At 51.6% G+C, this 19,836-nt stretch overlaps 6 protein-coding genes across 6 annotated transcripts; 4 read left to right on the plus strand and 2 right to left on the minus strand.

Moving 5' to 3' along the window:
* Positions 1 to 1,547: 1,547 nt before the first annotated feature.
* Positions 1,548 to 5,392, plus strand: J3458_007300 (uncharacterized protein). The gene is made up of 2 exons (XM_007811317.2): positions 1,548 to 1,830; positions 1,898 to 5,392. Exon 2 carries the CDS (start codon positions 2,646 to 2,648, stop codon positions 4,713 to 4,715), a length of 2,070 nt encoding a protein of 689 aa, XP_007809508.1. The 5' UTR covers positions 1,548 to 1,830; positions 1,898 to 2,645; the 3' UTR covers positions 4,716 to 5,392.
* An 881-nt stretch (positions 5,393 to 6,273) lies between these two features.
* TFC7_1 (C6 zinc cluster transcription factor-like protein) lies at positions 6,274 to 7,780 on the plus strand (the record flags this gene model as incomplete). The annotated part of the gene is made up of 4 exons (XM_007811316.2): positions 6,274 to 6,309; positions 6,446 to 7,199; positions 7,405 to 7,492; positions 7,708 to 7,780. 4 exons carry the CDS (start codon positions 6,274 to 6,276, stop codon positions 7,778 to 7,780), a joined length of 951 nt encoding a protein of 316 aa, XP_007809507.2.
* A 1,084-nt stretch (positions 7,781 to 8,864) lies between these two features.
* J3458_007302 (uncharacterized protein) lies at positions 8,865 to 9,332 on the minus strand (the record flags this gene model as incomplete). Its single annotated transcript, XM_066119312.1, has 1 exon — positions 8,865 to 9,332. The coding sequence occupies one exon, from the start codon at positions 9,330 to 9,332 to the stop codon at positions 8,865 to 8,867; it is 468 nt and encodes a 155-aa protein (XP_065975950.1).
* A 3,114-nt stretch (positions 9,333 to 12,446) lies between these two features.
* J3458_007303 (uncharacterized protein) lies at positions 12,447 to 14,823 on the plus strand. Its single transcript, XM_007811315.2, has 3 exons — positions 12,447 to 13,427; positions 13,482 to 14,192; positions 14,258 to 14,823. Exons 1-3 carry the CDS (start codon positions 13,214 to 13,216, stop codon positions 14,332 to 14,334), a joined length of 1,002 nt encoding a protein of 333 aa, XP_007809506.2. The 5' UTR covers positions 12,447 to 13,213; the 3' UTR covers positions 14,335 to 14,823.
* An 884-nt stretch (positions 14,824 to 15,707) lies between these two features.
* Positions 15,708 to 16,716, minus strand: J3458_007304 (uncharacterized protein; the record flags this gene model as incomplete). The annotated part of the gene is made up of 2 exons (XM_066119313.1): positions 15,708 to 15,940; positions 16,020 to 16,716. The coding sequence occupies 2 exons, from the start codon at positions 16,714 to 16,716 to the stop codon at positions 15,708 to 15,710; spliced, it is 930 nt and encodes a 309-aa protein (XP_065975951.1).
* Positions 16,717 to 18,313: 1,597 nt separating this feature from the next.
* Positions 18,314 to 19,605, plus strand: J3458_007305 (uncharacterized protein; the record flags this gene model as incomplete). The annotated part of the gene is made up of 3 exons (XM_066119314.1): positions 18,314 to 18,557; positions 18,639 to 18,919; positions 18,985 to 19,605. 3 exons carry the CDS (start codon positions 18,314 to 18,316, stop codon positions 19,603 to 19,605), a joined length of 1,146 nt encoding a protein of 381 aa, XP_065975952.1.
* Between the last annotated feature and the right edge of the window lie 231 nt (positions 19,606 to 19,836).

A 19,836-nucleotide genomic window follows, 5' to 3' on the forward strand; every position in this document is an offset into this window, starting at 1 on the left:
AATGTTTGCCATGGACCGCGCATGGGGACAATGATCAAGAACCGCCGCTACCAAAAAGCTTATTTTGATACATTGAGTTTGACAGCAGAAAATTACGGTTTTGGTGCTGATGGTATGAGTACCTACTACTTGGGTAGGTAGGAAGGCAAAAGTTTGTTCCCGACAGAAGGCCCGATCCTCACAAAGTCCATTCCCCCTGGACTAGAAAGAGCTCAGCCGAAATCGTCATGGTGCAAGTTATGATGGCTATGTTTTAGCCACAGACTCTGAATTTCACCTTGCGGAACCTCATGTACACCAAGACTCTGCTTTCCCATAGGAGCCATAATGGTGTCATAAATTACTGGTGCCACTACTAGGTAGTAAGTAGTCAAAAACTTACCCTTCTCTCGTATGACACATTGTGATACACTGAGATAAGCCATTGAGGCTCAAAAGCAATCCGTCCACCTCTCAACGTTGCTTCCGTCACCAAAGGTAGCCATGACCACGCATCCGTGCCATCTTACGGTGTAACGCCGTGTCGTCGAAATGGCCCGGCACCAGCCATGGGAGGATTGACACGTCGCCTAAGCCTACCTTAAAATCAGGGACCATTGTCACCTTGGCCAGGGCAGGGAAATCAGGACGGCATGCCAGTTCACGATATGCGGGGTATGGAGAAACCCAGCTTCCTGCGAGGATGCCATGGCTGCATGGGTGGCACGGTGAGACAAGAGACTCGCGAACATGGACGAGTCTAGAAGTTCTGAGCCTGACTGCTCGAGTACAAACCCCGGTCGTCATTGTGGGCATCCCGTCAGTAACTACCCAATACCTAGCGCATCCGCGAGTACTAGAGCACAAAGGGTCCTTTTCAATGTTTGGACCAATTCTGACTAGTCGACGACCCTGGGACATCTATCTACCAGACTCTTTGGCAAGGTATGGACAACAGACGCATCAAAAAGACCTCATGTTGATCCGCCTTGTCCGTCCACGCAGCCGCAACGAGTCAGGCAATCAGGGTCCCAAGCAAGTTTACGCACCAGACAGCGGCAAACTGCATCAGTCCATTTACTCCGTCCTCGGCCAGATGTGGGGCATGGAAGATCTGCCGGTGCAGGACATTGCCCCTTGTTTGGTTTGGGCAGACCTCGGGCCGTGTAATTGCAATGGAAGAGAGAAGAACTTGCTGCAGGTGTTCCTGGCGGCCTTGGGGGGATTGGCGTCTGGAGGAGAGCTGGCCGAAGCTACGAGAGCCCCTTGCCATTTTTGCATTGTGCCACCGAGGAACGGGAGTTGCACTCGTTCCATGGCTGACGCCAAGCAAGCCTGGGAACAGGGCTCGGGACCACAGTCTTGATGGGAAAATCACTCGCCTTGACCCGGGCTGGCTGCTGGATGTTTAAGTGCCCACTCGCTTGCGGACGTCTTCGGTAGATGGTGGAGGGCGAGGCGCTTAAACATACCTAGGTACCTAGTACATACTACATACCTGCATAGTACGTAGATAGACACACAGGGGACATGCCGCAGTCACTTGAGGCCAATCTGCAGTCAGCCGTCGTCAATCGGAAAGAGCCCATGTGCTTTGGCATGCCTTTTCGGCGCCGAGGTGGGCCAAATGAATGCATCATCTTTTAACCCTTTTGCGCACTTGAGCGCACACACACTAGCTCTGATAACACATGCGGACCACGCTAAGACATCGCACGACTGGGTGAACTCGACTGGACCTTCCAAAAGCGCGGTGCCCAAACATTGAAGGGTCCCGCCGCCTCTTTTCAACGGTCCCATCCATGCCTTGGGCAAAGAAACAGTGACAAGTTTGTGTAGTGTGTGGCCGCGGTACGTCTCCAGGTAGCTATGTACACACTACATGTATTAGACGACGCAGTTAATACGAGGCTCAAAGTCAACAAATGTCTCTCACTCGTCCCCGAGCCGCCGCCGCTGAACGCAGAACTCGGCTGCACCATATATTGTCTCGTCCTCGTCAGTCTTTTGTAACTCCCTGCTCCTGCCCCCCCGCCCTTCCACACTTGGGCGTTTTCTACTCTCTCGTATGACCATGGTGATGGCTTCCAACCGACATGTGCCTTGTTTCAACTGATACAGAGCGTGCATTTGGTTCGTGGCGTCGAGTGTGAGCCTCGTGCCTCCAACTGCACCTGCTGACCCAGAGTGCTGACCCCGCCGTCCATTCGCTGGTCCGCTGATCTCTCGACGGGCTGCTTATTGCAACACCACCTTCGACTTTCCCATTGACGACGGCGTCAATTCTCCCTGTCGGTTGTGTCAACCCGTCGTTCACTGTCTCTCGACGCTCGCTGGATCGAGCACCACCCGCGAGACGGTGCTGGCGATTGCAATAACAATACTTCATCTCTTGTTTTTTATCTGTTATGAATTGATGTCTGTCCACTGGCTCTTCCAATACTCGACCTCTTTTACCAGTGGCATCACCCATCTTATCAGTCGGAACCCCACGTACTATCGGCGACATTCCGCGGGGAACTAGGAAAACGCCCAAACAGCGTTAACAAGCGACTCTGAATAAAGAGGAAGAGGAGGAGAGAGGGACCAGGAAAAAAAAAGGGAAAAAAGAAAAGGAAAAAGGGCATCTCAAGAACCCCTATTTTGCACCTGGCAGCAACCAAAAAATGGCCGCCGTCATTGACAGAAATATCGTGACTTCGGTCCCAATGTCGAATGGCGATGCTACCCCCACATCCCCCGGCACACCTGTCAATGGGAAAGGCCGCAAACGGTTGCTTCGCGGACTACAACGAATATCCTCGTCCCCGTCGTTGAATAGCCTGCGTCGCTCGAGGTCAGCCAACAGTCCGTACACCACCCGAGGCACGCTTTCTTGTGTTAGTCTAGCTGCTGTCGGGCCTCCCCAGACTCCGTCCAGTGCCAGATCGTCTACTCCTCAACCGTCACCACTTGGCCTGCCGAGCGCCCCGATTTCGCTCTCGCCGACATCAACCCACGAATTTCCCTTATACGACAACATCGAAGGCCCCCTTTCTGTCCGTAAAGTGGACAACATTGATCAAAATGGGCCACCCGCGACGGCGACCGTTCCTGCTGGCCTTGGATTCGCCAAGCAAGAAGGGCTAGCCAAAGCGCTGGCAGCGGCAAAAGCACCTCCCAAGCCCGCGTTTCCGTTCTGGGACAAGATGCCGCACGAGCTCCGCGTCCAAATCTTCTCATTTCTTCGGCCGAAAGAACTTGTTCAAGCTTCGAGAGTCAGCAAATCATTCTATAGGTTCTGCTTTGATGGACAGCTTTGGCCATCCCTCGATGCGTCTGAATTCTACCAGGACATTCCGGCTGAGTCACTTGCCAGAATTGTTGTGGCCGCTGGCCCATTTATCAAGGATTTGAATCTTCGAGGTTGTGTGCAGGTAGAGCACTATAAGCGCACAGAAGTCATCGTCAAAGCCTGCAGGAACTTGATGAATGCTACGCTGGAGGGCTGTCGAAACTTTCAAAAGACTACTCTGCACACTCTATTGAGGACCAATGATAAGCTAGTCCATCTCAACTTGACAGGTTTGTCTGCCGTGTCAAACACGTCTTGCAGAATTATCGCCGAGTCATGTCCACAGCTAGAAACATTCAATGTGTCCTGGTGCGACAAGGTGGAAGCCAAGGGGATCAAAGTCATTATCGAATCATGCCCCAAACTGAGAGACCTGAGGGCTGGCGAAGTCCGGGGCTTTGATGATATTTCGACTGCCGAGACTATCTACACTACCAACAATCTTGAGCGTCTAGTTCTTTGCGGATGTGTCGAGCTGACCGATGACGCCCTCAAAGTCATGATGCAGGGCATTGACCCAGAATTCGATATTCTGACCGAGAGACCTATTGTTCCACCACGGAAGTTGAGACACCTCGACCTGAGTCGATGCAACCGCCTGTCCAGCGCCGGCGTCAAAGCCATCGGCTACGCAGTGCCCGAACTAGAGGGCCTTCAGCTTTCTGGGTGCAAAACGCTCACTGATGGTGCACTCGAGCCGATTCTAGCATCTACACCTCGGCTTACACATCTTGAGCTGGAGGATCTCGAAGAGCTTACCAACGCTCTCATGTCTGAGCACCTTGCCAAGGCTCCCTGTGCAGAGACCTTGCAACATCTTTCAATAAGCTACTGTGAAAATATCAGCGATGTCGGCATGTTGCCCGTGCTGCAGAAATGTCTGCGCCTGAAAAGCATCGACATGGACAACACACGAATCAGCGATCTCTCTCTAGCAGAAGCCGCAGCCATGGTAAACAAGCGTTCAAAGAGATCGCTCCAGGCAAGTGACCGACCACAGGTTACCCTACAGATGGTCGTGTACGATTGCCAAAACGTGACTTGGACTGGCATCCGAGAAGTTCTGTTTCGAAATGCCCAAATCAGACCAGCTGCCGGGGAGCCAGGAAAAGTGACATATCCTACAGAAATTGTTGGCCTCAAGTGCTTCTACGGTTTTCAGATGACCGTCGACGAGCATCAGATGCGTGTATTACGAGGAGACCTCTTATCCGCCAGCAGGCTGGAGAGGAAATGGGCAGACTACATGCAAGCCAACGAGGAGGCTGGAATGGGAGGTGCAGGACACCGACGACGACGACGTCGCGCCAGAGAAGCTCATGCCCAGCACATGAATGAAGAAGACGGCGGCTTTGTGGGCCGTCGACGAGCACGAACTATGGGAGCTTGTTCGGTAATGTAAGAAATTCAAGGCCACGACGATGGAAACAATTCGAAAATCTGGTTTGTTATTTCACAGTGGCGCAACGGCTTTCCGATAAAACAACGACAACAATCACCGGGATTGTCTCAATTTCCTGAATGTCTCATTGGCATGGAGCCTGTCAGAATGCAGTTTGTTTACTCCGTAGAAGGATTGTCTTTGGGCGTTCTGGGCCGGTACGGTAGATCTTTTTGGACAAGATCGTATCATCATCAATCATCATCGGAGGCTATTGTCACATGTCACTTTTGGACAGTCTACACCTGAGAGGACTAGTACTTTGCTCAGAAACTGATCTGATTCCCTTGCCCAATCTTCTTCTGTCCCTAGTTTTTTCTTTCTTTTACTCACTCACACCGGAAGGAAAGGAATCTCTGCCCCAACGGCACTCACATAGCTAGGAGTCATGCATGGCCTGCGTTACATAGATCAAGTTTAGGTCGAAATGGAACAGTTTGCTTCACACGGTAGTATTTACTCATCATTCTTCAGTAGATCGGTGGAACGGGAAACCCTTCTGTGCCGTTCGGAATAAGGAAAAAAAAGGGCATTGTTCGCTCTGGAATCATGGGCCATCTCTTCATGCGGGACGTCGCAAATTGCAGGCCAGCTGTCATATATCCCAAAACGCCACATTTCTTCATAATGCACAGGCCATGATAACTGGAAAAAAGGGGGGGGGGGAGAGGGAGACATCTGGAGAGAGGGAGGGGGAGAGGCTGGGCTGCAACAATCACAATCGTCAATAGGCAAACGTCAAACGGCATTTCTCCACAATTGGGGGAAAATACAACGCCAAAGTGTGCGAGGGTAATAGTCGAACGCCCTCTAATTTGAGACGGGTTTCCATGCAGAAAACGCTGAGCATCGCACAGCAGCAAATTTGTCAGTAAATTAAGACGATGCATCGAGGGTTATACAGTACGACGTAAAACGGCGGGACTGGGTTCAAGGGGGTTTGCTACTGAAGAAATGAAGAATGGTACTACGCGGAACGGGGTTGGACGGCAGACGCCCGCGGCACTCGATTTTCGATGACGGAAAACAGGTCTGGGGTCCCAGGTTGTTGTGGGTCAGGCGCGGTCATCCTCTCTTTAACCTCGGCCCCGTATGTACGTACATATGCAAGTAGTACTTGCTCGGTATTGTGGGAGTGGCAGTTGGGAAGGTTTCTGGCCCTCTGGACTGACCGACGACTAAAGTTCCCAAGTCCAAGCGCCCGGTGAAGAAGACCACACTTCAACCACCAACGAAAAAAAAAAAAAAACGACAAAAAATCCCTGAACCGTCTGCGCCAGCCAACCACTGCCCTTGAAGCAATCTCGACGAGGGTCCCTTCTGGCTATTCTTCACCGGCTTGTGGCCAACGTGGCTCAGGGGTCTGGCCAGCGAACAACAACACCTAGCAGAGAGGAAGCGAGATTTGACGCCCGCTGACTACACCAGACTTCTTCTTCCTCCCACAGAGCAGCCGGGATCTCTTAGTCGCACACCGTAATAAACCAACCTGGGGGAGTTGGGAGAGAGGAGGCTGACAATGCCGTTGGAAAAGATATACGTTGTCAGACATGGGGTAAGTGGCGCGCCTACCGACAGTCCGGACAATAGGAAGCAATTGCCAGGCGCCGTTTTATCCTCCCCCCCATCCTCTTTTTTGCAGGAAACTTTGTATTGACAAGTGGGCTCTCTGCTATTGTTGTGCCTTTTAGTTCCGCTCCAGTTGGTCGGTTGATCCGAAGACAGGCGCGTACATGGGCATCCCGTCGCCAACCGGCATCCAGGGCGATCCCGCCCTCACTTCGTATGGGATCGATCAGGCCAAGGAACTGGGAAGGCATCTCGGAACCTTGAACCCGGCGGTAGAGAAGGTCTACTCGAGCCCGTTTTACAGGTGTCTGCAGACAATGGTGCCATTTATGGACCTTCAGCGGGAGAAACTAGGCGCACAGAATGGTCAGAGGCCGCGAGTGCCTGCTGGCGAGTCTGACGAGACGGCGAAATCCTTGCTCACCGGCACAGTGGTGACCAAGATGCTCCCCGAGCATGGCATTCGTGAGTGGTTCGGATCAGCGCCGTTTGATCACCCGGAGCCAGCTGCGCCTGGGGTCCTCAAGGCCATGTTCCCCTCGTACGATGAGAGCTACACGTCGGCTGCGAGGCCGTCCAGCAAGGGCGAGACCCTGGAGCAGTTGCAGCAGAGGATCACCAAGGCCTTGAGGGGTATCATTCAACAGTGTGATGATGACGGCACGCGGGCGATTGTCCTGTGCAGCCATGCAGCAGTGATTATCCTTATCGGCCGCATTCTTACCGGCCTGATCCCGGCCAGTGTTGACGTTGATGATTTCCAAGCCTACACATGTGGTTTGAGCGTCTACAGCCGCAGCAGCGGTGGCGTCGCTGAAGGAAGCAATATCTCTGACACCCGCGATGACCGCCATCCAACTTCATCATCAACACCAGGTACGTACATATATGCATGTACTCTCCGGTTTCAGGAAAATGCCCTACGGAGCAATAAGTCCTATTACGCCCCACGCCCCGTCTTCTTGCCCCGTCCCGAACCTTTTTTTTTTCTTTCTACGTCTGCCAGATTTGTTGGTCCCTTCAACGATACTATGCGTTTGGAGGCGACTTACCCAATTGTTTCTGCTGACAGCCGTTACAGATACATTGCAGGCGAATCAGATCGGCGGCTGGGATTGTGAGTTAAACAGTGATTGCAGCTTCTTGAGCGGAGGTGCAGAACGAGGATGGTACGTTGGTTTTGCTTCAACTTGCAATACATCATCTCTCTGCGCGTGCATCGAACACGCATCTAACACGCATCTTCATCCCCCCCCCCTTCTTTCCCCGCCTCATTTCAAACCTTGTGTTTGCTGCAAGTGTCTAGACGCGCCAAGTTCCTTCTATGTTTTTTGTTATGTTTTTTTCTTCATGGTCCTTGCATCTGTGCTGAAAACGCGTCCAGGAAATTCACGGGAGATGAATCATTTCCCGACACAGGATCTTTGTCCCAAGTCGAGCCTGGATCTAAACTCTAGAGTTGAAGTGCTTGAAAAGTACGTAAGGAGGCGAGCATGGCCCGCTCATGGTGAGACCTTACACCTGCAGCGACAACACTGCATGAAAACTTGCACTCTGTGCATGCAGATCCACGAGTGTCATCGTCGACTCGCCCTTCAAGTGGCCAGATAGTTCGTCCGAATAACATATCGGAAACGGGCAAATCCCCATCCATATGTTAGTGGTCTGGGGGTGGGCAAAACCCCAACATGGCAATAATCTTCAAACAATGTCTGGCTCGTGCACAGACGAAGCCTCTTTAAAGCTCCACAGCCGACCAACATCATATGCGCAAGGATTACGTAGTGCCCACAGAAAACGATGACATTCAAGGGCAGCATGGGCTTGTGCCAATTGTTGTTATTCAGATCAGCTTCTAAATGCGGCCTGTTGTTGGTCAAGATGACAGCCCAACTTGTCCACGTGCCCCCCGAGTTATTGGTATGACAAGAAGCATTTTTGACCGGCGGGCAAATGTTGGCAACGAATGCTTCCACATGAATGCTTCTACAGGGGAATAGACAGGAGGCCTACTTATTAGTTCGTGTTACTGCAAAACCATCGTCAACGGAGACTCACATCCCCTCTCCCCTCTCTCTATGTTCACGCCCAAGACCTAATATGTACGTACAATGCCATGAATGAAGCGTGTAACGCCACCACTGCTGGGTACTATGACTGCCATTGAAGGGTGGGAGGGCCTCTTCCTGGCCCTTGCTCTGACCGCATGATCCTCGTGCCTAAAACGTAAATCTCCCAACAGTCGATATCCAGCTTCGATCTGGTTCGGGGTAGGAGGTGACATAATCATGATCGCTGATGGTGTTCGCGCGGACCGGCATCCCGATGCGCAGCCACTTGGTGGTTAATTTATCTGATATTGCAAGGGATGTGGGACATGACAGCCCTCTCTTGCAGACTTGAATTTCGGGTAGCCAGGATGCAGCCGCAAAAGGCAATAAGTGCAGATGTATGCGGGTTTTCATTGGTAGCCGTCGTGATGAACCCTTGGCGAACACGTATAATAATTTTATTGTGGCTTCTGCGGCTGCGACATCAATGTTATGGCTTGACGACAACGCCAGCAAAGCCAAGATCCGACGTCCGACACGCCGTGGCTGCAGCCTGCAATGATACTTGCTCTGTACGAGGTGGAGAGGCAACAACACATCGTTTTATAATGTCGCCAACTTTTTGCACAAATTGCCGTATACCAAGTGTCTCAGCTAGACTCTGTAGGCCGTCATGATGAAGCAGAAAAACCCCGACAGTTGGGCAGGGTCCGTTGTGGGAGAGTCTTCGTGCGATCACGCCGACCAGATCTTGCTCGCTCCCTTGCTTGGATGTTTCATTCGAGGTCAGCGTACCTTGCATTATGACGGCTACCACGTAGGGCCGAATATAACGTATGGTCCTTCTGGCAAATGACTGTTTCTTTTCCCCGACCGTTTTCGCAACGATCTCGTGGCAGCGGAATCTCCATGGTGGTGCTGCAAAATGCGACTGGAATTGTACGATGGCAACAGGCATCGAGAAGAAAATGGCAGGCTGTTGCCTAATACGCCAGGACTCAAAGCCTCAGACGAAGCTAAGCTGAACATTAAAAAGTCGAACAGCCGAAAAGTAAACGTCACTCTTTGCACGATAAATCTGTATTGTATTCTCTTCGCCTCTCTCCCTTCGCACTCAGATTGTCAGATTTCGTTCGCCACTGGCAACATTCATCCACATCTTGGCGACGAGTTAGCCTGCTGATGATTGAGACATGCAGAGGCAAAGAATAGTAGTACTGCATGTTCCTTTTTCTTGGCCACCAAAAGGCTTGGGGAGCCAGCCCAGCTTGCCAACTCGATCCAATGAGCGGCAAATCGTGCCTGCGTAAATAGTGAACCTCGCTGCAAAATACCGTGGCGTTGTGTGAATCATTTGTCTCGCCAAGTATAAAAAAAAATTCTGCAAGATGCTGACGGGCTGGATACAGCAGGATAAGAAGCTCCCGCGTGGGCCATGTTTAATTTGAAGGTCTTGCCTTTTTCGGGTAGTTGCGAGACGGATAGGCCCTGAGCTTTCAAAGCAAACTGGATACAGTAGCTAGCTAGTCACGATGGTCGCTGCCATCATCTTCGTCTTCGATAGGCGGCAATGCATTTCTTGTTTAGAGAAGCACTCCGCGGCACGGAAAGTAGGGAGCAGAGGCATATTTTACCGGCCTAGATAGAGAGTACACCGTCGTAATGGCATGAATATTGTATGATTATGGCTGTGCCCACGGGCTGGCTGTGTATAGTAAGCACTCATTCGCCGCATGTGTAGTGCTATTCATGGAGTACAGGAGGAGACCGTTGGCAAAACAAAATACTTATTTGGTAACAAAGCAGCAGGCTCAATAACGAAGCAATGCTTAGGGTGAAGGGCGCGTACTTGATAACGTCGACATGAATAGTAGTACGTACGATAGTGCTGAGCGGCGTTGTTGCAAGCTGCCAGTTGATTATTTTGGTGATGAAGTGGCTCAGGAACGCGCGATGTCTGTGTGTCAAGTCCGAGGCACCCAAAGCATCTCGACCGCATACGGAGTATGGAGTTGGCCGTTTAGATCGCGTCACTCGGCCAGGTGGGGCCAAGGGAGCCTGCCATCCGTCCACGCTTGTGCCATATCAGGATTAGCGTCACTGTGCTGTACAAGGGCTTGATGGCGACTTGCCGGGGCTGACTGGGGCTGACTGGGGCTTGACAGTTAAATGGCAAATGGCAGTCGAAGTGGAGGCTCAAAAAAGGAAAGAGCACCAGTCACTGTGCGTCCCTTGCGCAACATTGAACTCTTCCAACCTCACTTCTCCCTTGAACACCCCTCCCACCTCCGGTTGAGAGAAAAAGCAACAGCGTCAGTCTTCTAGTCTGCTAGTTGACTAGTAGTCTCGTTTGTCTGCGAAGCCAGGCGCACTCAGTGCCCCCGATTGACCAGCACAGTCCACTCGAGCCCTGAGCCACATGTCATGGCACGGACAAGCTGGTCTTTGAGCAAACAGGACGTCGGCGGCCCGCCCTTTGTTTGGCTGATGTTTGGTCTATTTTCGCTGCTCCCCACTCCGTGACCGAGTCGAGTTGAGTTGCTCTGGGCTCATGGCTTATCCGACATGGGATCAAACGGCGGCACCAGTCCGGAGCAACAAGAAACAAGAACAGAATCGGAATCGGAAACAGAATCAGGACCGGAAGCAGGAGGCAGAGCAACCGGTCAGGATCGCCCCGGACTCAGCACGCTTCGAGAATTTTACATGGCAAAGCACAATTCTGTGATGCAACAGACTGCACTAGACACACCAGGAGGCTAGCCGTCGCACCTGAGGACGGAAAAGAAAAAGCATCAGCTATAGTACAATACAAAATATGGGCAAAGCAACCTGCTACCCAAGCATCTTTTTTTGCGAGCCACGCCAGCAGCACAAAAGCAGCACACTGGGATCCTGTGGCCATTTGATTATAGGTCAGATGCCGTTGTTTTTTTTTTTTCCCTTCCCATACAGATCAAGCCCCGAGGCATTGCCACATGACGCCCACACTTATCAACGGTGGCTTCGATGGCAGTATATTGACCCTCACAAAGGGCATGAATACACTCGGAACACAACAATGGATTACTTGGTACCCCCTGTCTGCAAGATACAGTGCACGCAGCTTCATGCTATCTGCGTTTGGACTGGTATCTGGCAGGAAGTTTGATATTAGGGTTGCTGAGGCTCCGCAATCTTCGTTGCTCGCTACCCGCAGCAATGCAGTCCAGACCCAACAATACTGGGTGGTCTAGGCAGACACTTTGCGGTTGTTTTGGTTTGTTTGCCTAGTCACACGCCTTTCTGAAGTCATGAAGTGTTGCGATGTGCCGCAAACGGCCAAAAAGGCTCCCTCGTCCAGTCAAGAGATGTCCCAATGGAACGGCAACCCTGGTTAAGATGGCCCCTAACGGGGCAGCTCGGCGAGCAACGTGACCGCGCATCAGCGGCCAACAGTTCTTTGTGCCGGGTACTGCGTTTACCATTTTCCATGCGCAGCAGGACGGCCCGGCGGGCAATTATGGGCAGAGGTTGTATCTGTCCGTGGACCGGGATCGTCGCCCGTCGTGAGCACTCGAGCTCCAGTTGCTGTTTGTGGTTGTGTGGATGAGACTATTGGAGGAGGTGTGTGTCCCGAATGGCTCGGCTCTCCACACAACCACACATCTGATGGGGGACAGACAATGCCTAGCGTTGGCAAAGTCTATCGAGGGAGAAAGATGTGCAGCCGCCAGCAATTGGCATATGTATCATTTTTTGACATGACCGTCCCTTGCGTGTCCAGCTGGCGCAGCTTGCTATGCTGTCGGAGACGGGGTCTCTACCACAACAAGTCTCTACAAGTCTCTCGACTGGTGGTTTGCTGCTGCTGCTGCTGTTGTTGTTGTTGTCGTCGTCGTCGTCGTCGTCACTATCTCTCTCTCTCTCTCTGCCCGTGGGTTGCTGCTCCGCACTCAATGCGAATGGGGCTTCCTACAGTTCCGTTCATGTTGGGCACTCAGCCATGGCCAATTGATATGTATTGTACGAGCAACACATTCAAGGATGCGGACGGAGTATCTCTATTGTCTTCCTCGCACCCCTGTCAACTGCACCCCGCCACTAGCCTCATCTCGTTATGTCCACCACTGGCGTTCTGAATAATTTATGAGGCGTCTGCGCATCTGCAGTGCACAGGCAGAGCAGAGCAAAGGCAACGCTGATACCGGGGCTTCGACAGTATCAGGCCTCGTTGTTTTCTTTGTTTCTCCGCTGCCGCAGGTACCGTTTATGTCGATTCTGCACGACGATCCACCCTGCTTTTTTACTGGTCTCACTAGCCGCACTCCGTGTTGGTACCGTCTCTGCCTCTCTTCCAATGTCGACCAGGGGCACGCACACAGACCCCCCCCTTCCAACAGCTCAAGACAATCATTTGTCCTACTCCGTACCCTCTTTCGGACTTGATCTTGGTAGCTCAGGTACTCATGGCAGAAGAAGAAACCTGGTGCATTAGCACAGTGATCGGATGCCTTCCCATCGCCAGGGTCTCGACACCTGTCATGGAGTACAAGAACGCGGCACCCCTCTAGCCCTCGTGTTTGTGTCATTTACTTGTTAAGCGGCCGTTCCTTTTCTCTCCCTGTCGTGTTTATCGACGTTTATGACTTTGAGATTCATCCATCCCTATTTTACTTAACCCACTTCCTCCCTCGTTTATTGACCTGTTGAGCCTTTTGGTGTCTTGAGGGACTCTCTCTACACGCACTCCGCCGGTCACCGTCACAGCATACGTTTTGAAGCTTCGAATATACTAGTATTGCTTACATTCGCCATACAACACGTTGGTTACGCGAGTCGGATTGTTGGAAAAAAAAAATGTATACGACCATTCAAGCACCGCTAGAGCAAGGCGGCTCGGCGCTTGCGGGCAACTCGACAAAGATGGGCATCAAAGCAATCACTCATGTTGAAAGCTATACTCCACGAAAGCTTTCAGATGACCTCCCTTCTATCATGCTCCCTAAGCCCATGGTCCACCCTCACACCCCACCAGAGTCTACATCAAGCAGTCCACGACTAACACTGGAGGGTGAGTTTCAAGATTCACATCGGATTCAACTGGCATGCTAACCCATATGCTCAGGCCCCTTCCCAAGCATCTCGAGAGATTGTTCTCCTCTTCGCAGTATTTCTTCTTTTGGCAGTCCAAGAAATAATTCACTTGTACGGCTCCCCAGCCTCGAGGAATTCGATCTTGGTGTTGAAGCTCTTGCAAGATCATATGGTCCTGCTCGTCCTTACACGCCTCCGTCGCCACTTCGCAGCCTGAGACGAACCTCACTCCTCCCTCAGCCCTTGCCCTCGCTGCAGGCATACGTTTCTCAGGATCATTATGCCCCCTACCACATGAATGACGCCTACGTACATGGCGTCTCTGCATTAGACGGCTATCCTAGCCCTCCCCCAGATGGCGAGAATAGGCACATCAACCAAAAGTATACCACCGAAGAAGGGGATTTTATCATCTACGCCTGGCACGACAAGAAGTTGAAGTGGCAGCGTATCAAGCAGGATTTCGCCGCCATGTTTGGACGAACGCCCGAGAGAACCGTTCAAGGTCTTCAAGCTTGGTACTACCGCATGAACCAGAGGATTCCACTTTGGGATCAGGATGGCTGGTTGATCTTTGATAACGAGGATGACTTGGAGCCCAAACACATCAGCATCAAGTGTCGTGAAAGAGACAGTCAGGACAAGCCCATGGAGCCTCTTGGCCTTGCCCAACGTTATCCCGAGCGCGCTATTCACTATTCCTGGGTTGATCCTGAACTGAAGCGAAAGTGTCAAGACTGGGGTAAGCTGATCTATGCTCTGACCCACAAACGTACTTCGCAAAACATACTGACATTTGTTCCATAGCCGCAAAGCGAGCGATGCAATACCGTGACAGACGGGAACGAAGAAAGAGAAAGGAGCAGAGGCGTCTCAAACTCTAAAGAAACCCCCACATTAAACAAAAGAAGCAACAACTACATTCAAACGCGACATGGCAACGACATTCATTTTTAATAACGACGTGGGCGGCCTCTCCATGTAACAATATTCCCAACGTACCGACAATCCTTTCTTTCCTTGCTTATTCATAATACTTTCCTATGTCTTGCAGTTGTCAGCAGAAAAAAAATTTTGCTCTCTTTATTTAAAGTTTCATCTTACACCAAAGTACTGGGGTATGCATATATCACAAGGGGTTTCCTCGAGTATTAGGAGTTGACGGCATATGGCGGATCAAAAGGTGTTGGTTCCCAGCCTGGCCTAATGCTTTGTATGACTATAGTTTCGGCATACGAGCCTAAAAGAAGTTTCATTATATCATAATGAAGAGGACATGATTGTAATGTCTACGAAAGACATGGGATGATGGCTTTGTACGTATAATGGCAGGTAATTGAGTGTTATTTTGTCTCGACAGTCTTGTACGATATAACAAAAAAAAGTGATATTATTACTATCCATCTTCCTCTCTCATCATGAAGTGACTTGACTGGTACAACTAGCTCTTTGTTCGACAAGCATCGTCGTTCGTTCCATGTCAAGCCTCAACTGGTTCGCAACGACATGATCAGATTGTACAATGGCCTGTGTCCAATAATTATTGTATGAGTTTGTGTCGACAAGCGCAGGCCTTCTTTCACCAGAGCAACCGTACACACAACCACACGCCCTGAACCCAGATAATCTTGCATATCCTATATTTTCAGCATCTATCTGGCTCGTGTGCTCGCGCATTTCCGTCCCCGTTTCACGCATTGCGCAGACCACGGGTAAGCAGGATCTACCCTCCCTCCCTTCCGTTCCCGGCATGACAAAGAGGGTGCATGAACTCCCTCGCCAAGGCCCATTCCTTGATCACAGCTCTCTCTCTGACTTCTATTTTCTTGGCCACCCAGTTGGTCTGTCCTTTCACCCTGTCCACATATGTATGTATCTATTCCGCGCATTGTACCCATCGTGGGTTTGTGCCGCCGAGGTGGGTTGGTTCACGGGGCAACCCTTGGACCCTATGGGGAACCCTTGTTTGAGTCCATACTACACACTACCAAGTAAGCAGGCTGCCACCCCAGTTTCCGTTTCCGGTGGTTCTTGTGGCAATGCTATTTGGGAACCCTTTGTGCATGACGCCGAACCCCGCGTCGTTTGTTGCCGGGTCATGTACTCGCGGGACGGGTAGGCATGTATGTTTGCGTAGCGGCATATTTCGGAAGCATTGCTATGAATAGGGTCTGTGGTCGGCGCATCATGCGAGATGCGATTGTGGTGCATGAATGGGGCGTGAAGGTAAGGAGGGAAAGGTGTCCAAGAGTGGCCGCTAGCGGAATGCCGAGTTTCGCTTCATGAATTCTTTGATGCGTGCCATTCGGGCGTCGTCGTCATCATCGATGCCGCCCTCGAGTATCATCTCGTCTTGTTCTTCGTAGTACTCGTTGTCATACTCCTCCTCGTCAGAGTTGTTTCCGTGGCGGTAGAGGTAGGCGTCACGACCATATTCGTCGTCAGAGTCAACTTCGTCTTCGGGATAGTCTGCCGTGTAATAGTTTTCCGCTGTTTGCCAGTCAGCACATTGCTCTTCTGTTATTCGTACAGTCCGGCTGATTTGAGAATTAGATGTTTGCGTGCTTACCATTCTCGTCTTCATCGTCTTCGCCGAGCTCGTCATCCTCATCGAGCACTGACCCGAAGAAGAGCAAACTTTCTTCCTCGTCTTCCAGAACAAGAATGCCGACGTCTGCAGGTCCCGCGTTCAAAGCTACGGAGTTAGCAGGAATACGGACGTACTCTTCGATTACCCAGTCGTCGTCATCTCCTTCATCACTGAGGTCACTCATTGTGGTATCAGTAGAAGTCCCTGAGCTCTGGGGAGGAGCAAGCTCTGGATGCCGTTCATGGAAGCGCTTGGCCGGGCTCTTGGGTTTGAATCTCAGCGGCCTATTGTCCTGCTCCATACTGTGAAGGTTGGCACCTAGCTCGTTCAGCACCCATGCATTCATGTCGTTTGCTATTTTATCCATGTCTTCATCTTGGCGATTCATTAATGAATCAGGCAGAGGAGCTCGGATCGGAATTACGTTCTGCGAAGCCGTGTCACGAGATTTATTTGTTACGCCTGGACGCTTTAGCTGTCTCTGTTCTATGTCGCTCCCTGGATTCTGTGCGGCTCTGTGTAGTTCGCCTTCGAGCTGCATCGGTATCTGGCTTGCTGCAGGGCTTCTTCGTGGCACCCTCCCTTTTCGCGTAGATTCCACAAACACAGCCGGACCGTATCTGCTCTTCTTGGAGACGCCAGAATTTGGTCCTTGGGCGGCCCCTTTTGCTAGCATAGACTTTGACACATGGAACCTGCGAGGTTCAAGGGGACGTGGCGTTGTCTCTCTGGGTTGCGCTGGTTTGGCGGGTACATGCGCTTCATCTTGTCTTTTATCGGGACTTGCGACCTTGTCTGGGGACGACACATGGATGATAGGCTGGGTAGACTTGCTCTCCCTTCGAGGTTGTTGACCAGCTACTTCGCGACGCTGGTATGCCCAGTTACTCCCGCTTCGATGACGCTTGGAGCCTTGGTCAAATTCTGCAATATTGGTAAGCAAGTTAAATGGACACGGGCGATTATCTTGTTCAAAGACCAACGAAGAAATGTGACAGGCGACTCGTCAACTCTCTTGCGCTTCACACGGATAAGTTGTGGTGGGATTGACATGGTGAATAGAGCATGTCTGTGTCACGGCGTAGGGATTGAACAGGCAGAGAAGTACAGCAGGGGGGCTCGGTCAACAGGCCGCAAGCCTCGATAACGGAAAGGGGTCGAGTGTGAATATGTTATATTCTCGGTGATGGTGTTGTAACAAGTGGGGCTTCACCTTGGGGTTTTGCAGTCTGTAGCAACAGATTGACTGGTTGGACTGGATCATCGTGGCGGGCCGGTCGCTGATCCACAGGGCTGGCTGTCAACTGTCATCAAGATACTTGTCCCAAGTACCTACATGTATGTAGGTAGGTAGTTTCTCCGTGCGCCGTCAGGTCGGGAGTTTCGTCTTCACTTATTTCCACACGGCTGTGACGTGATGCCTCGAGTTCCTGAACAGAATTGACTCGCCTTTTGGGCGAGCTGCAGAGATGACATGACAGTTCGTCAGAGGCCGACCTCTCGTTGGCCGGCCACGTTGGATAAACAAAAAGTCAAGTTGGGTTCTGGTGCCGCGCCACGTCACATCGATTGGCAGTTCATTCTGCATCAGATCATGTCCACTTGAGCAGAGCAGCTACGCACTTGGTATAGCTGGGCCTGGAGTACCGGACTTGCCAAGCCCAGTACGCGGGGACTCGTGTACATTGATTCAATGTTACCTCTGGACAACCTCTTGAGACCCAGGAGGACGCCCCAAGAGACCAACGAGGCCAACGGCACGGAGCACTCACGTTCCATCCATCCAATTGAGCAACGCACTCCAGCATCCCATGGCTGGCCAGCCCAACGCGGGGAAGCACCAGGCTGATGAATCAAGCTAGAGCTACGGACTGGACGAGTGGCCGAGTGGCAATCGAGTAAAAAGCTTGAGATGCCTCCGGGTCGATGCCTCCCTGCCCTCCATGATTCAGTGTCGTCACTGGTGTGCAAGACGGCAGACTTGATTTCCCCCCATCTTCCAAAACCTACCGTTGGCCTCGCGGAAGTCTCCAGATCCGACCAACACCCTGATCCTTTGTTGAACTTGATAAATCCTTCTCACTTACAACACTCTTGTTGACTTGGGCTGGTGCTGCCAAACAACACGACGCCCCGACAGCTGGGTTCTGTTCTGCCTACTTCGCCACCTAGCAGACAGTTCTCTTCGAGTACACATTCGCCCTTTGAGCAGTGACTTTTTGACTGCGCACCGGCTTCGTCATTACCTCCAACTAGACAGGCAGTCAAAGAGAATGTCTACAGAAAAGGTGCCGGTGACAGTCAGCTATCGGAAACGGGGCCTTGCGCCTCCAGTATTCGTAGCTGGCTCGTTTTCTGATCCGCAGTGGGAGCTGCAGGAAATGCACGGCGTCATTGACGAATCTGGAGAGCATCATTTTACTATCCAGATTCCCGTTGAGCCTGGAAAGGAATACTACTATAAGTTCAAGGCCGCAAACCAGGACGACTGGGTATTGGATGAGCATGCTACCGTCGGTTCGTTACTCTCCTGTGCGATGCCTTGTGTTGCGATGCAGCAGACGCCAGGTAGCTCGGTGTCGCTAATCATTTCAACAGTCAAAGATGACCAAGGAAAGCCTTGCAACTTGCTCAAAGTTCCCGTGACGAGCAACACCGCAGACCGATCCCATACGCCGCTCGTTGAAGCTACCGAACGGCGGGATGACGGCCCCGTTGCACCGGGCCAGCATACCATCGTAGCCTCGGGGCCCAAGTCACTGCTGCCCAATGTGTTCCGGGACAAGACGTACGAGGCGGATCCACGTTCCGGGACTCCCATCAAGCAAGTCGCAGATGTTGCTGCTGAAGTTGCTGATACAGCAGCAAAACTCGACGAGGTGAGTTCGTCTCGACAGACTCTGGACAGCGTTCTGTCCTGACATTCACACTGATGAGCCAGTAGTTTGACACCGCAATATCATCACCGCCCCCCAACCAGCTACGCACAGACAACGACATGGCCGTGGAGGAAGAAATTGCAACGCCCTTGTTTGCTCATGAGTCTTTCGGAGCGTACGAATTTGTCGATGACGGTCTCGACCATGACGACTTTGGCAAGAACCCGAAGTCGCCCAATTCGATGGTTTCAGATAGTGGTTGCAGTCTTGGCGATGTGGATATCGACGATCCCACACTGGAGAAGTTCCCTTCCGATAGACCATCTGTGATTGATACGTTGCGAAAGATTCAATCGAGCACAGACGAGGGTCGATCTAGCTTTGAAGATGGACAGCACTCAACCCCCGCAACGTCGAGAAGGACAAGCCTGGACTCCTTGGACGGAAATAGCGCACAGCTCAGCCCGATATCGGCGAGAAAACAAGACAACAGGGCATCAAGAGGTAGTTTCGGCCGTCCGAAATCCGCGGTCTCATTGGAATGCATCGACGAGGAACCGAAAGCTTCGGGTGATGTAAGCCCGGGGACGAAACACGACCCAGAGACACAAGCCAGTGGGACTCAAGGCGACGGAAGCACAACCGACGAGGATAGCGGCTTGGTGATGAAAACTGCCAAGGTATGACGCCGCTATCCGACAGAGCATCATGCATGGGGCTTTGAACATGGTATTTCCTGTTTTTTTCCATCATTGCGAGTTGGTAGTACGTGGCGATGGATGCATGATGACCTAGGTTCGACAATTACGCTTAAGCGAATCGTTTCTTTAGTATGATAAGTAAAGAGGGTATAGCTTTTTGAGTCAGTTTCACCTTGGGATGAATTCAGTAGTGGCTGTCCATGTACGAAGCACGGT

The sequence above is a fragment of the Metarhizium acridum genome (genome assembly GCF_019434415.1).
Source record: "Metarhizium acridum strain ARSEF 324 chromosome Unknown scaffold_72, whole genome shotgun sequence".
NCBI lineage: Eukaryota > Fungi > Ascomycota > Sordariomycetes > Hypocreales > Clavicipitaceae > Metarhizium > Metarhizium acridum.

Excerpts from the sequence above, each read along its gene's own strand:
- J3458_007300 (XM_007811317.2), top strand. The coding sequence starts at position 2,646 with ATGGCCGCCGTCATTGACAGAAATATCGTGACTTCGGTCCCAATGTCG.
- J3458_007303 (XM_007811315.2), top strand. The coding sequence starts at position 13,214 with ATGTATACGACCATTCAAGCACCGCTAGAGCAAGGCGGCTCGGCGCTT. Across the intron at positions 13,428-13,481 it reads TCCACGACTAACACTGGAGG|GCCCCTTCCCAAGCATCTCG; the intron begins GTGAGTTTCAAG and ends CCATATGCTCAG. Across the intron at positions 14,193-14,257 it reads GCGAAAGTGTCAAGACTGGG|CCGCAAAGCGAGCGATGCAA; the intron begins GTAAGCTGATCT and ends TTTGTTCCATAG.